Below are 16,437 nucleotides of genomic sequence, written 5' to 3'. Positions count from 1 at the left end.
TGGTGGTACATATGAAAATATATAGACATTAAAACAGATATATCCCCCCTCTGTTTATCTTTGCATTGGTGAAGACACCTCCTGCACACCTGATCCAAAAAGAAAGCGGCGTGCCATCACCAAATCACAAATCATAAACAAATTGGGTTAGTATAATTTATAAAACCAATAGACTTGATACAGAGTTAAATTTAGAAAAACAGTATATAATATATAAAGTTTGAGATCTAGCTATGTTTAAAGTTTTTATCTATCTTATCTTTTTCACATGGCGACCCATTTTTCAATGCAGTAAGTGAGTATAATGACACACTGAAGCAGTGTTGCAGGGATGGAATGGTGGACAACTTTCTAGGTTACACCTGTGAGCGAAGATCCGAGTATATTGAGGATGGAGCTGAATGTCGCCAAGCCTTCCTGCATTGTTGCCAGAAACTTGCTGATTTAAGAAAAGAAGCTGTACAGGGGGAGCTGCACTTTGCCAGAAGTAAGTTTCTTTTTTTTTCTTTTTATTTTAGCATTATAACATTTTACAATGTGTTTCGAAAAAAAATGAAAAATTAATTTTGAAGACAGTTGCTATAGACAGGTAGGTGGTAAAGATGGAAAGAGAAGTTTAAATGTGATGACTGAGTGATAGTACAAAAAGTGTTTTATAGCAGGATATTGTCAATAAAAAGCCCCAATAAAAAGATTCCACATAGAGAGCTGTTGTGGTTTCTGAAGACCCAAGCAAGTCATAAAGGTTAAGGCCTCTGCATACTTAATGCTTAATATTTAATGAGAGGCCACTTTCAGCATTAGAGGAGGATTTATATTAAATCGCTAACTCACTGGTGTGCTATCTTGTTTGCTAAATAGTTAATTTAACAATTACCAAGCTTTAAATAGATGACATAATGAAGTTACAACAGCTGCTATGTGAAAATAGAGCAATGGGTCACAAAAATTCAGTAGTAGCAAATCAAATGTTAATGTATTATTGTTCCTGTTTACGTTTAAAAATTAGGGGTGTATTTTCAATCAATTAAAACATTCAACATTATAGAAGTACAATAACTGAAGCTTAATAACTTCATAGTGTTTGTGTGATCCATTGAGACTCTTAGTAGCATAAAGCTGTGAATTAGAATGTATCAAAATTAAACACTGTTAACTTTAACTGGTGTGGCTTTCAAGGGGGTGTGGCTAAAGCATGGTGCTTTTATTTGGCTATTGGGGGGGGGGGGGGGGGTGTTTCGTCTAGTTAGAGACCAACACAAAGGGACAATTTTGGACATGTTTGCAGGGTACATACTGTATTGCCAAAGGTTTGTGCACGCCTGACCATCACACCCATAAGTTCTTGTTGAACATCTCATCCCAGATTTATTCCTTCCCTTTGCTGTTATAATAAGCTCCACTCTTCTGGGAAGGCTTTCCACTAGATGTTGGAGCGTGGCTGTGGGGATTTGTGTTCATTCAGCTACAAGAGCATTAGTGAGGTCAGGCGCTGATGTTGGGATGTTGAGGAGGTCTGGGGTGCAGTCGGTGTCCCAGTTCATCCCAAAGGTGTTCAGTGGGGTTGAGGTCAGGGCTCTGTGCAGGACACTCGAGTTCTTCCACTCCAACCTTCACACACCATGTCTTCATGGAGCTCGCTTTGTGCACAGGGGCATTGTCATGATGGAACAGGTTTGGGCCTCTTAGTTACAGTGAAGGGAAATTGTAATACTACAGCGTACAAAGACATTCTTGATAATTGTGTGCTTCCAACTTTGTGGCAACTGTTTGGGGAAGAACCACATATGGGGTGAAGGTCAGGGGTGCACATACATTTGGCTGTATAGTGCATTTGTCTGATTCGGCACACTGTAACGTTTCGATCTACCACTCACCAGCCATCAACTTTGTAACTTTCTAGGAAGCTGAAGTGTAACTTCCTAGTGCTTAAGAATTTGGAGAATTTTCCAGTTCATACTTGCCAAAGTCCTTACTGTTTTTCTCGAGTTAATAGTACTGTATGCAAGTATACAGTATTTATTAAACCCCTGGAGCCTTCCCTGATTTGAGATAAAGAAGAAGCTACTTTTTAGAGGATGAAGTGTGTGTTTGATTAAGTTTAAATGTTTATTACACCTCATGTAATACAAATGATATATTTTTACAATGAATAGCCTACTTTTTATGCAGCCTGTTGAATGTATTATACAATACCCAGACGTATAAAATCTAGAGTCCTTATTAAATGAAATAATAGACCCCATTAGTGTTTGTAAACAAATTTGATTTAAGACTCTACCAAAATTTTATTTAGGAATCAGGCTGATATTGACATTGAGGACATCATGGCACTGAAAGCCAAAGTGCTGTTAACCATTTGTTAGTTGGATAAACATGTCAATTATAGGCAACTCCTCAGTAATAATGTGACCTCGGCATCTAGCATTAGCTAGCTAGTAGCTTGATGTAGATTTTAGGCCAGCTACATAGGTTTGTTAAAGTAATATAAATTAGGTATGTTATCTAACTAGTAAGCTAAGCCTGTTAAATTCTTAGTTAGCAGGCCAGTTTCACTGCTATCATAGTTAGCTACCTACCTGAGATGAAATAGGTGGTGCAAAGATGGGCATTTTTGATTAGCTCCTCAGATGAATTATCCCTCCTAAATACCTGTAACCTGTTGGCTTACATGGAAAGATGTCTGTTTCAATAGTACACACTAAACACAAAGGTACTTATAAACACTTTTCTGATTCTGACACAGCAGAATGTGAAATATTAGTGAACAGATTTTGGCTTGGTCTCAAAATTCACAATAATCTTCGCCTTTGTTTTTGCAACCAGGAGGCGTGCCTGACGTCACAGTGACATTTATCACTCAGGGGTCTACATGACGCATCATATTGTTATGGCACTAATAGTAATAGGAATAATAGGAACCATTCATAAAATTTTGTGATATATGTTCAATGTAATATATAGAACATTTTTTTATATTATTTAAGGTGAAGAATCAGAGGTAAATGAACTGTCTGATGACATTATATCACGCTCATACTTCCCTGAGAGCTGGATGTGGGATAAAGAAGAGATTTCCGAGTGTAAAGAAAAGGAGAATTGGTCAGTAGGAAATTACTTGTGCACTTATTATTGGCACTTTTCATACAACTGAGCAAAAGTGATTGTATAAAAAAACAACTAATAATAATAACAAATAAATAATGTTTGCCAAAAAATGTTTCTTTAGATTTCCTTTCCAAGAGCAGGCATTCCAATGTAACAATCTAATATTAAAGAGCTCAGACTCTCAGTGAACCCAGAGAAGAGTTCCCTAACACCAAGCAAGCCTCAACATTCATCAGCCTTTGCTAGATTTATTATGTGTGCTGCCCATCCTACTGTGTTGCAGATATTATTATGCGAGCCAGTCAGTCTCAGCCAGGCGACCACATAATCACAAACGCCATGTGCTCATGTTTGTTTTGATTTCTGTTTTGATGCACCTCCCCTTTTAGTCTTCGGCTTATTACCCAAATATATTGATCTGTTTTTTTATTATCCCTTGATTAATTTGTCTAATTTGTCCATAAGTCTGAGTTATGTTTGAGTCAAATGCCTCACTTTCACCAGTTCTCCTGATTCTGTATGGATTGTTGGTTTTACCGGTAATAAAACCCTATACAGTGCACTCACACCTGCATTCTTCCTCATCTCACCGCACATTACACTTGGACTGATGACAACAGCTGCATTAGTGATTCCCCCTAGGCTTAACAGCAGCATTTCAGAAGATTCCAGAAGTGGGTTACCCTGCAACCGGACCCCAAACTGTCTCAATTAAGTGAGTCAATTGTGACTGGAGGTTTGTGGACACCCAAATGTATGGTCAGAACACATCAACCAGTGGCAAGCAGTCCATCTGTACCTGAAATTCCTCTTGTAGGCTCTTAGATGATTTCCCATGAACTAGTTGAACAGTTCTTTCTGCCTGTCACAGCATCTCCTAAGGTGGGACCACTCACAACTGGCCTGACTTCCCACTCTCTCTCCAGGATTCAGCAACTAGGCCACACTTGTGTCCTACATGTGGTTCCAAGATGACTGACAAGGATTTGGTTCCAACTGCTGCTTTAGAGAGATTTGGCATGCTCAACCAGGCTGCCTGTGTCTGTGGGTCTGACCCCTTGGACTGAATAACTTTGGACTGTGATCCAGCAGTCCAGGAAATACATCTGAATGCAAGGGCACCTAGTATATGTGTTTTGTAAGGGGAAGGTGACCCCTTACAAGCCTGACATGGACATTATTGAATTTTTTGCTACCATTTTTTTGCTACCAAATTTTATTATGTTTAGTAACATAGGTGACTAAAAACCAGGAATATTCCTTGCACTCACTTACCAGTCTAGTGTGAAGTGCTCTGTTGTTATAGGAAAATAGTCCATTTTTATTGCCGACTTCCTGCACTAGTGCAGTCTTGATACTTCAAAATATCAACACAAAAAAAAATCTGTCTTTGAAATGTTTTATATTAATTGGATAAATTAATGAATGAAACAAAAGAGGAGATTGTGAGTTTCTCTCACAACCCCATTGGTAAAGCAAACAACCCCACATGGAACACACGCAACCCCTAGTTTGGAAACCCCTGCTTTGAAGTGTATGTGGCAGCAGTCTCAGAGCAACACGGCACCATGGACGGTATCTCTCTAGGGTACCCTAGGCAGATTACTCCTTTCTAAAGGGTATGAGGTGCCTTCACTCACCACAGTTTTCTAGGAGCCTGGGACATTCCCATAATACTGGAGTCATTTAGATACCCTCCTCATGAGCCAGAGATTGAAGCTGAGTTGAAGCAGGTCTACTTGAGGACTATCTTCTTGCTAGCAATCACTTCAAGCTAAAATAGCTGTGGAATTGCACACTCTGGCAGTAAATTTGTCTTGCATGAATTGGTGACCAGACTATTATTCTACCTAAGGTCATATTACCTAGTTTATCACCAGTCTGTTGACCTTCAGTGTAAGTCTACAGAGGATTCCCTGCTATACAGTGTGTGCAGTTAGAAGGGGTGCAATAAAACACTTTTATTAGGAACACCAGATAACCACCAGGGTCCTTGCCTTTTGGAACCTGCACTTGATTGGTGAGGAGATTCTGGGGAATGATTGGTGAATGATGGCTCAAGTACATAGCAAACATTTTATTGTATTTATATATTCACTTTTGCTCATTTTCTTGAAGGATGGCGTTGTATATATATATATATATATATATATATATATATATACACACATATACATACATATATACATACATATATACATACATACATATACATATATATGTACACACTGTCAGGTCCAAAAGTATTTGGACAATGATGGAGTTTTTGTGATTTTGCTTTTGGATTTGAAATAAAACAATCAAGAAGTGATCGAAGTGTAGACTTTCAGCTTTATTTTAAGAGGTTCCACAAAAATATGGCATTTACAATTTCGGAATTACACCCATTTTCAACAAAGTACTTCCATTTTCAGGGGCTCAAAGGTATTTGGACAAAGTGACATAATTGTAAATATAACCATAATTTTAACTTGGATGAAAATCCTTTGTAGTCAATGACTGCCTGAAGTCTGGAGACCATGTTCTCAAAACTCAAATTCTGAGTTTCCTCCCTGGAGATGCTTTGCCAGGCCTTCACTGCAGCCACCTTCAGTTGCTGCTTGTTTGTGGGTCTTTCTGCCTTCAGTCTTGTCTTCAGTAAGTGAAAAGCATGCTCTGTTGGGTTGAGATCAGGCGACTGACTTGCCCATTGAAGAATGTTCCATTTCTTTGCCTTCAAAAAGTCTTGAGTTGCTTTCGCAGTATGTTTAGGGTCATTATCCACCTGCACTGTGAAGCGGCGTCCTATCAGTTTTGTAGCATTTGGCTGAATGTGAGCAGAGTATAGCCCTATACACCTCAGAATTCATCTTGCTCCTTCTGTCAGCAGTCACATCATCAATAAACACCAGTGAGCCCGTTCCATTGGCAGTCATACATGCCCATGCCATAACACTGCCTCCACCATGTTTGACACATGATGTGGTATACTTTGGCTCAGGAGCTGTTCCTTTCTTTCACCATACTTTTCTCTTCCCATCATTCTGGTACAAGTTAATCTTGGTTTCATCAGTCCAAAGAATCTTACTCCAGAACATGGGAGGCTTTTTTAGATGTTTTCTGGCAAAGTCTAATCTGGCTTTCCTGTTCTTGAATGTTAATGAAGCCTAATGATGGCCTCCTTCACGTGCATTGAGATCTCCTTGGACTTCATATTGGTAGCTCCAGTTGAACAGCTCCCAAATGCCAACTCAATACCTGATATCAACTCCAGACCTTTTATCTGCTTCATTTGTCTTGAAGTAACGAGGGAATGGACCACACCTGGTCAGTTAACATCTTGTCAGTCAATTGTCCAAATACTTTTGAGCCCCTGAAAATGGAGGTACTTTGCTTAAAATGGCTGTAATTCCTAAATGGTAAATGCCATATTTTTGTGGAACCTTTTAAAATAAAGTTGAAAGTCTACACTTCGCTCACTTCTTGATTGTTTTATTTCAAATCCACTGTGGTGGTGTATAAAGGCAAAATCACAAAAATTCCGTCATTGTCCAAATACTTCCGGACCTGACTGTATACATATATATATATATATATATATATATATATATATATATATATATATATATATATATATATATGCACACACACACATATATTTAATCATGGGCTACTTGCATGTAGGGTTATGATGCATATTTGTTTTGAAAGTGTGCAGTTCTCAAGTTTCTGGTGTCACTGTTTACATTTGTCACTATTGTCTGTCTTTTGTAATGTGATCAAAATTAGCGTCTGCCGTAAGGTGTTTAAACCAGAATATTTTCAAGGACAAATTAAGAAAAATATCATTTGGAACTGTATCCCTCTCTGCACAACATCGTGTAACAGCTTTGTAAGTGTAACAGCTTTAAGCTTCCACAGATTCCCAGCTTAGACTGATCTCAGGAGACAATGGTTAGGAAACATCACAACCATTTCACCATTTTTACGCATACAAAGGCATTTAACAGACACTTCACACAGATCAGCTATTTGAACCAAAACTAGAGAAGACTGACACAAACGCAGTGCCATTGCTCTGTGAATGGATTGGCTATAGTGGCTACAGTATTCAAACACTATGACCCAGTGTGTGGAAGAGAAAGGCTCAGGATAATAACAAACACCTAACAAGAAACATTATTATTATTATTATTATTATTATTATTGTTGTTGTTGTTGTAGTATCTAGTAGTAGTAGTATTAAATTACTAAATATACTTTTACATGCTGATAACATGGCTAATATATATTAACTGTATTTACTTTTATAGCATATGGGTTATCGTAGTTAAAAAAAAAAAGAAAAAGAAAGAAAGACTGACATGATAAATTTTCAAAGAAAATCACACATAATTGACTGAAGACGCCCTGCTAGCAACAGCACAAGCTACTTTGTGTTGGCCCATTAGGCAAAAAAAAAAAATCTCACACAGTGCACCAATAAAATGCATCCAATGAGAGTATTGTTTCTCTGCACAGTGAAAAGATCACCTCTCATAACCTACCAGAATCCATCACCACCTGGGTGATCACTGCTGTCAGCATTTCAGCTGATTATGGTGAGTGTGCTCAAATTCATAGTCCCAGGTAAGGACTTACTCAGTATCCAGAAGAAGCATGTGTTTATGCTCCAAATACTTTGTACCAATTAGTTTCTCTTTTTTTACAGTAAAAACCTTATTTACTCAAAATTACATAAGAACTTTGCTTTGAGAACAAAACTTAGAATAAAATACGTATTGTTTTCTGTTTTTCTTAGGTATTTGTGTGGCAGATCCATATGAGGTGATAGTTAAGAAGAACTTCTTTGTTGATCTGAAATTGCCTTACTCTGCAGTAGTCAACGAGCAAATAGAAATCAAAGCGGTTATCCATAACTTAGACAACACTAAACTGAAAAAGGTTGTTTGCCCTCAAGACGTACTTCATACATCTCACATCTTTCAGAATATTGCACTCAGCTGACAAAGCCAGTCATGTGACATCTAATTATTATGACCAGCCATCAATAACTAATCTAGTTGAAATCCTTAATGTTAAACAGGTTTATGTGGAGTTGAAGGAGAATGAGGAGATATGTAGCATGGCCAGCTTTCAGCAAAAGTATCGCACAACTGTCAGCATTGATGCCAAATCGTCCCGTGCTGTCTCTTTTGTCATCATTCCTTTGAAGGCAGGACAATTTGAAATTGAGGTGAAGGCCTTGGACTTGGCATCACTAAGGACAGATGGTGTGCAGAAAAAGTTTACTGTAGTGGTAAGCTATTAAAATCTGATTATTGATTTGTAAATGAACAAAATTTCATAAATACTGGTGAGAGATTTAACCTACACTACATGGCCAAAGGCATGTGGACACCTGAGTATCACATCCACAGGTGCTTGTTGAACATCTCATTCCAAAACCATGGACATTAATGTGGAGTTTGTTGCTATAACAGAAGCAGTCTTATTGACTATCCTGGTTTGTGAGCTTCTGTGGCATACTTCTTCACAGCTGAGGTGTTGATCCACCTAGATGTCTTCAGTTGAGTTGGGGCAGCTCTAGCAGGATAAAAATTTTATCTTTCTCGAAGGATTGCTATACAGCAACAAGTCCCTATCTACCCTGATAGTGTATGTACAGCCATCTCAGCATAACACAAGACCATGGATGGCACCTCTTTATGGCCCAGTAGGCTGATTGCTACTTCTTACTTAAGGAACCGAGGTTTGTTAACTCGCCACAGTTTCTGAGGAAGCACTTGTGCTGGAGTCTGTTTGAGATCTTCTTTATGAACCTAGGCTTGAAGCTGACTTGAAGTGAGTGTCCTTGCTTCAGCTAATAGATTTGGGGAGCTAGTTATAAGCTTGCTCGAAGTGACTTGTTAGAAAGGTGGCATCCTATGTCAGTGCAATGTTAAAGGTCACTGAGCTCTTCAGTATGATGTATTCTACTGCCATGGTTTGACTCTGAATATAACCCATAGTGTTTATAAATTATTTCAGCATCAGCTGCAGAGTTTAAAACTGCCTCTTTAATAGCAGCAAAAGGGGGACAAACTCCATATTAATGTCCATATTAATGGTTTTGGAATGTGATGTTTAACAGGCACATATGGGTGTGATGTTTAATTGTCCACATACACTATATTACCAAAAGTATTCGGTCACCTGCCTTGACTCACATATGAACTTAAGTGCCATCCCATTCCTAACCCATAGGGTTCAATATGATGTCGGTCCACCTTTTCAGCTATTACAGCTTCAACTCTTCTGGGAAGGCTGTCCACAAGGTTGAGGAGTGTGTTTATAGGAATTTTTGACCATTCTTCCAAAAGCGCATTGGTGAGGTCACACACTGATGTCGGGTTCAGGTCAGGACTCTGTGCAGGCCAGTCAAGTTCATCCACACCAGACTCTGTCATCCATGTCTTTATGGATCTTGCTTTGTGCACTGGTGCACAGTCATGTTGGAAGAGGAAGGGGCCCACTCCAAACTGTTCCCACAAGGTTGGGAGCATGGAATTGTCCAAAATGTTTTGGTATCCTGAAGCATTCAAAGTTCCTTTCACTGGAACTAAGGGGCCAAGCCCAACTCCTGAAAAACAACCCCACACCATAATTCCTCCTCCACCAAATTTCACACTCGGCACAATGCAGTCCGAAATGTACCGTTCTCCTGGCAACCTCCAACCCCAGACTCGTCCATCAGATTGCCAGATGGAAAAGCGTGATTCATCACTCCAGAGAACGCGTCTCCACTGCTCTAGAGTCCAGTGGTGGCGTGCTTTACACCACTGCATCCGACGCTTTGCATTGCACTTGGTGATGTGTGGCTTGGATGCAGCTGCTCGGCCATGGAAACCCATTCCATGAAGCTCTCTGCGTACTGTACTTGGGCTAATCTGAAGGTCACATGAAGTTTGGAGCTCTGTAGCAATTGACTGTGAAGAAAGTCGACGACCTCTTTGCACTATGCGCTTCAGCATCCGCTGACCCCTCTCTGTCAGTTTACATGGCCTACCACTTCGTGGCTGAGTTGCTGTTGTTCCCAAACTCTTCCATTTTGTTATGATAAAGCTGACGGTTGACTGTGGAATATTTAGGAGCGAGGAAATTTCACGACTGGATTTGTTGCACAGGTGGCATCCTATGACAGTTCCACGCTGGAATTCACTGAGCTCCTGAGAGCGGCCCATTCTTTCACAAATGTTTGTAAAAACAGTCTGCATGCCTAAGTGCTTGATTTTATACACCTGTGGCCAGGCCAAGTGATTAGGACACCTGATTCTGATCATTTGGATGGGTGAATACTTTTGGTAATATAGTGTATGTAAGTAGTTAGGTAATTTAATAAAAATTTAAGTTTGTGTTTAGATTATTAGTAAAGCAGCCTCACCTTCTCCTTTTTCCTGTTTTTGCTCTGTGTCTCTTTGTTCTGTTGCATTGGAAAGACTCAGGGTGTTTTGACGTCTACAGGAGAGGTCACTTTACTATTAGAGCCTGAAAAGCATGGTGAGTAAACTCTTTTGTTCTGTCATCAGATGATTTCACATACTCAGATCATGGGTTGGAAGCAAATTTAAAAACACTTTCTGGCTGCAACCATCAAACATCAGTGACAAATAAACACTTTTGGTAAAAAGTGTCTTAATGTTCATGTTGTCTGTCTTTGGCAGGAGGACAGCAAAGATCAGAATTTAAGAGGCCGTTCCTGAACAACCAAATGCCAGACACAGACGCTCACACATACATAGCTGTTAGAGGTAATACTTCTAAAACAGGTAATAAAACCAAATAAGACTTATAAATTAGAGGGAGAATGAAAATGGTGAGTGAAATGAAATAAACCAAAAGTTGTCTTTATACTCTTTACAAATTGCATTAAAAAGACAGGAAGTAGAAGACTATAGGCTAATGACTTTATAACGGTGCTCATGCTCAAAACTCAAGTACGTCAAGTATAATAGCACTCATACACAAGACCAATCACTGATCACTATTGATTGTCCTACCTCAGCACTTCTTCATTTTAAACTCTCTTCATGGCGATAGTTACAAGTAATAAAAAAGACTTTTCCCGACTGGTCACTACCAGCGGTTCATTTTCATTGACTTTTGTAAATACATAACTAGTCTGTTGTGTCATGACCAAGAATGACTTCTTTCTACAGGAAATAAGTTATAATATATTAATTTTCTAAAAGAGCACAATAGTTTATTTCACAAAAAAAAAGATTCATCTACTCTTGGACAGATTTATTTTGCTCTCTATTGATCTTTATTTTGATCTAAACATAGCTTGCTCATGTACAGATTTGCATTGCATACAGTGTAAGCAATAAATCTTAATAAACATTAAGTCTGAAAAAGAAGTAAATTCCTTGGCATGATCAGACTGAGTATAGTGCACTTGGAAGAATATTGTATAGATGAAGCATCGTGCTGTTACACACCTGTCACTAGATCTGTATGTTGATATTAAAATATTTTACCACAGATTATTGTTAGAAGCTTTTCAGCAGGGTGAAGTAAACTATGGTGTCCATTCTTACAGGCAGGCCATTATCACAGTTTATTAATGAAGCCATCAGCGGTAAAGGTCTAGAAAGTCTCATTCAAGCGCCATCTGGCTGTGGAGAACAAAACCTGATGGCCATGGTCCTGCCTGTCCTCGCAACACATTACCTGGACAAAACCAAGAAGTGGAGTGATGTGGGGGTGGATAAACGCACCGAAGCTCTCAGGCACATCACTACAGGTTGGATATGAGGCTTTAAATAGGGCATTTGCAATGTGAGGAAGATTTCAGTCTGAAGATTTCAGAGAGCAGTTAAAGAAGGTGGAAGTAGCTGCTAATAATCAACAGTGTTACACACTCAGATACACATATAGAGCCACTGAACACTTAAGATATGAGTGCTGGTATTCAGGAGTCTGCTTTCTTACATTGTTTACATTGTTTTTTCCTCTTTTCGCAGGCTATGTGACGGAGCTCAACTATCTTACTGTAAATAATTCGTTTGCTGTTTGGAGCTATTCTAAAGGCAGCACATGGTAAGTTTTTTCCTATTTTTTTAAGTTACTCTGTTATTTTAAATGTTACAAGTTTATTTTATTTATTATTGCTGAACAATTCTGAGTGATCTGAAAACCTTTATATGCAGTGGAGAAAACTATACCATGAATAACAGAAATTCAACTCAAACTCAAATTCTGAGTTTCTTTCTTGAGTTGAAAAAGTCTTGAGTTGCTTTTGCAGTATGTTTAGATGAATTCTGAGGTGTATAGGGCTATACTCTCTGCTCACATTCAGCCAAATGCTACAAAACTGATAGGACGCCGCTTCACAGTGCAGGTGGATAATGACCCTAAACATACTGCGAAAGCAACTCAAGACTTTCTGAAGGCAAAGAAATGGAATATTCTTCAATGACCAAGTCAGTTGCCTGATCTCAATGCAACAGAGTATGCTTTTCACTTACTGAAGACAAGACTGAAGGCAGAAAGACCCACAAACAAGCAGCAACTGAAGGTGGCTGCAGTGAAGGCCTGGCAAAGCATCTCCAGGGAGGAAACTCAGAATTTGAGTTCTGAGAACATGGTCTCCAGACTTCAGGCAGTCATTGACTGCAAAGGATTTTCATCCAAGTATTAAAATTATGGTTATATTTACAATTATGTCACTTTGTCCAAATACCTTTGAGCCCCTGAAAATGGAAGTACTTTGTTGAAAATGGCTGTAATTCCTAATTGGTAAATGCCGTATTTTTGTGAAACCTCTTAAAATAAAGCTGAAAGTCTACACTTCGATCACATCTTGATTGTTTTATTTCAAATCCATTGTGGTGGTGTATAAAGGCAAAATCACAAAAACTCCGCCATTGTCCAAATACTTCCGGACCTGACTGTATACACGTTTCTCTCTAGGCTAACTGCGTATGTGGTGAAAATGTTCAGTCTGGCGAATGAATTGATCTACATAGAAAACCGTGTAATCTGTGATGCCATCAACTGGCTGATCACAAGCACACAGAATTCTGATGGCATGTTTTTTGAAGTGACATACATTTACTCCAGCTCTATGGGCGTAAGTTACCACAGACAACTTTTTAAAACCTTTATGTGTTGCTCAGGTCAAAGTGATGCATTTTGAATTTTGATGAAAATGATTGTTCCAATGTTATATGCTTGTCTCGGTTCCTTTAAAACCATCTATTTTTTGTTTATCTTCATGGTGAAGTTGAGCTGAGATCAGCAAAGTAAAAAAAATGTCACGTTTTTAAAATATTTGGGTTCTGTAGATCAGAATGAAAATGTGGCATGTCATGGACGATCCCCAAGCATGGGACCGGCTTTTTTTTTAATTGTTTATATTGCTAATCAATGAGAATCACTGCATCAGTGGGACTTCCCTTGCTAACTAGTGAAGATAAGAGAAGATCTGATGTATTGAATGACTGGGAAGCCATATCATTTTGTACTTGTCAAGAACATATTGTGATGAGCTAAAACCCAGGCATAATTCTCTTCTAGAAGTCTTATAGTGAAATTAGGCACTGCCATGAGACACTACAGGGTTTGACCATGGGATTATCTGATTCTGACTTTTTTACAGGGCAAAAATTCCGGTCTGACCATGACGGCTTTTGTATTGATCGCGTTACAGGAGGGAAGCAAAATTTGTGATGTTCCTGTAAGTACAAAAGCAAAAAAGTAATGTGTCACGGTAGCACCGAATGGCGCAGAACTACACTACCCATCAGCCCCAGCACATCACATGACCAAGTCACATGCCTAATCACTCTCACCTGTGTCTCATTATGCCTTGTTAGCACCACTATATACATAAGTTCCAGTTTTTTGTGTCTTACTGTCAAGCATTTGTTGTTGTTTGTTGTTGTTGTTGTTGTGTGCCATGGTATTGCTTATAGTTTTGTTTATTTCGTTTCTACTTTCTACAATAAATTAACTGCACTTTATCTATACAGCCATATTTGTGTACCTTTAATTATTGTTAATTTAATAAGAAATGCTTTGTAAGTATTTTATAATTAAGGAATCATACTGTTATAGTAAAATAACAGCCTCAGGGTGGCATGGGTAACTCTGTTTCATCACCCCACCCTGACAACGACAGAGTTATCCATGCCACCCTGAGTCTGATTATTTTTTGTTTTTTTTTCTCAAAGTCCCAAAGTGTTTTATTCCTCTTATAACACAGCAATTAGCCAACGATTGCAATATTTTATTTATCAAAGAACAACACATAATTTTTACTATTTAAAGTTGCATCTAATGTTGTGGAATGTTATTTGTCAGTGTAATTGCTCTTAAATGAAGGTTTTTAAGCTGTGTGTGTGTGTGTGTTTGTGTGTGTTTATGTGCAGATAGTTTAAATGCATTCACTTTATACCTTAAAAACAAACTTTATAATATTTTACATCTAAATATCACACTCTGTCCCAAATAAGCTTTGAGTATGATCCCATGCTTCAACTCAATCACCAGTCTCTCATTTTATCTCGACATTTTTCAGAATCTTTCATATCACATAAGGATGGCAGCAAGTTATATTACAAACAACATTGCTTCTGCAACTGACCCATATGCCGTGGCCATGGCATCCTGTGCTCTTGCAAATGCTGGCCAGTTGGATTCTGACCTTCTGTTCAAATTTGCTTCACCTGGTAAGCCAGAGAATCAACATTTCCAGTCCCAAAGTGATTACTTCTTGTTTTTTTGGGGATGTACATAGAAATATTTTTGGCATCCAGAAACCTGTGATTCAGTTATATATTGTTATGGTCCATCTCAGTTGAGCATGCGAAAACGTGATGGTGTCTCTCCTAATCTCCCATTCCTTGACCTCTAGATCAGAAAATGTATTAACACAAGTCAGTGCTAACTTTTGCCAAGCGCCCAAGAAGAGTCTAAATTAGCAAAAATATTATACATAAATAATTAAAAATACAGCTTAACTAGCCTAACTTCCTAGAATGAACAGGCTTAAACCGGGTTTTTTTCCTGTTAGAGTACCTCAGGAGTCTTATTTTTGTCACAAAAAATATTTTTATTTTTTAAGCACAAGTGAAGCGCAAAGTGGCAAAACATCAGGGAGAGAAAATGCAGACTGAATAATTAGATAGTGTTGTGAATTCCAAGACAAGCCGATGTCAGTGACATTGAATGGGAAACAGGTGTACTAGATTTGATGTTAGTGTGAGAGTTGTAAAGTCCAGACTGGATGCAGATTGTGGCAGAGAGCAGTGGCTCCTGGATTGGGGTGGAGCCGTATGTGACATATAGTTTTTTTTTTTCTTTGCTGTCAAATGTAATAGAAAGGTACAGAAAAACCAGAGACTGTATGAGAAAATGCAAGCACTGAAAAATATAGCTAATAGAAGTTTAGTATAATGCCAATACTGTATATCACTGCATGAATAGGCCTAATTGTAATTATCACATTAATCACTGCTTCATTTAAGTTAATAATACGACACCTTCATTATTCAACAGCTTATAAAATAGCACTTGATCCAGAACATCCTGTTATTTTGAATTTTATTTCTTATATTGTGCATTGACAGTTAATTGATGCTAAATCAAGATCATGCAATTTTAATAGATGTGTAGGATGTAAGCTATTATATCATGCTTTTATATTGCTGTTTTGAGTTGCCAAATTTAACAAAATAATGCCCTTTTTTTGTTAATTTGATGTACTCTCCTGTGAAGAAGATATGCCTACTCATGAGTGCTGAGGATGGTTTGAGCTGGTGGTGAATACGAGACTGACAGTGTTTAGAACTATGGAGATTTTATTGTATTTAGTGAAAAATACAACAATAGGACTTGCATTCAAACCAAAAACCTAAGTAATATTCACAAAGCTAGTGTGACCAATGAGAAAGAACAATGAACAGTGGCAAAGAAAAGAAAAGAACAGAACAAAAACAGGAATACAGTCGGCTGTATTTTAAGTAGCTAAACAAAATACAAGAAAAACACTAAAAGAAAATTAACTAAACTGGGATAAACAACCCCAAAGATGGAGATATTTTTGAAACTGCTGATTTATGGACAGTTTTTTTTTTCAGGTGGACAGGTAAAGACTAGGTTTTCAAAAAAATATATATGTTTAAACAGTGCCTAAGGGTGACCTTCCTAAGTCTATTTTACAAATATTTCTCTAACTGTTTCTCTGGCTAAATGTTTTCACTCCTGCTAAACTTTCATCTGCTAAAGACTGTATTTGTATGTCTAGATCATATTCATTGAGATGTTGACAGTCTACAGATACAAAGACGAATGAAGATAGAATTG

The 16,437-nt window shown here is 38.1% G+C and overlaps 1 protein-coding gene across 2 annotated transcripts in view; it reads left to right on the top strand.

The window, feature by feature from the left end:
* LOC113537389 (complement C3) overlaps positions 1-16,437 on the top strand; it is a 53,954-nt gene that overhangs the window by 22,594 nt on the left and 14,923 nt on the right. For both annotated transcript variants that reach the window (XR_008301036.1, XM_053229892.1), the window contains exons 16-28: positions 75-146; positions 293-487; positions 2,988-3,102; positions 7,609-7,688; positions 7,889-8,031; positions 8,174-8,386; positions 10,566-10,626; positions 10,791-10,877; positions 11,669-11,872; positions 12,093-12,168; positions 13,042-13,201; positions 13,730-13,807; positions 14,651-14,801. Coding sequence is in view for 1 of the 2 variants with exons in the window: in XM_053229892.1 (XP_053085867.1) it covers positions 75-146; positions 293-487; positions 2,988-3,102; positions 7,609-7,688; positions 7,889-8,031; positions 8,174-8,386; positions 10,566-10,626; positions 10,791-10,877; positions 11,669-11,872; positions 12,093-12,168; positions 13,042-13,201; positions 13,730-13,807; positions 14,651-14,801 (1,635 nt within the window). In the remaining variant the exon portion in view is untranslated. The remainder of the gene's footprint in view (positions 1-74; positions 147-292; positions 488-2,987; positions 3,103-7,608; positions 7,689-7,888; positions 8,032-8,173; positions 8,387-10,565; positions 10,627-10,790; positions 10,878-11,668; positions 11,873-12,092; positions 12,169-13,041; positions 13,202-13,729; positions 13,808-14,650; positions 14,802-16,437) is intronic.

The sequence above is a fragment of the Pangasianodon hypophthalmus genome, chromosome 26 (genome assembly GCF_027358585.1).
Source record: "Pangasianodon hypophthalmus isolate fPanHyp1 chromosome 26, fPanHyp1.pri, whole genome shotgun sequence".
NCBI classification, from domain to species: Eukaryota; Metazoa; Chordata; class Actinopteri; order Siluriformes; family Pangasiidae; genus Pangasianodon; species Pangasianodon hypophthalmus.
Note: the sequence above shows the minus strand (reverse complement) of the source record. Positions and strands in the feature narration are given on the sequence as shown.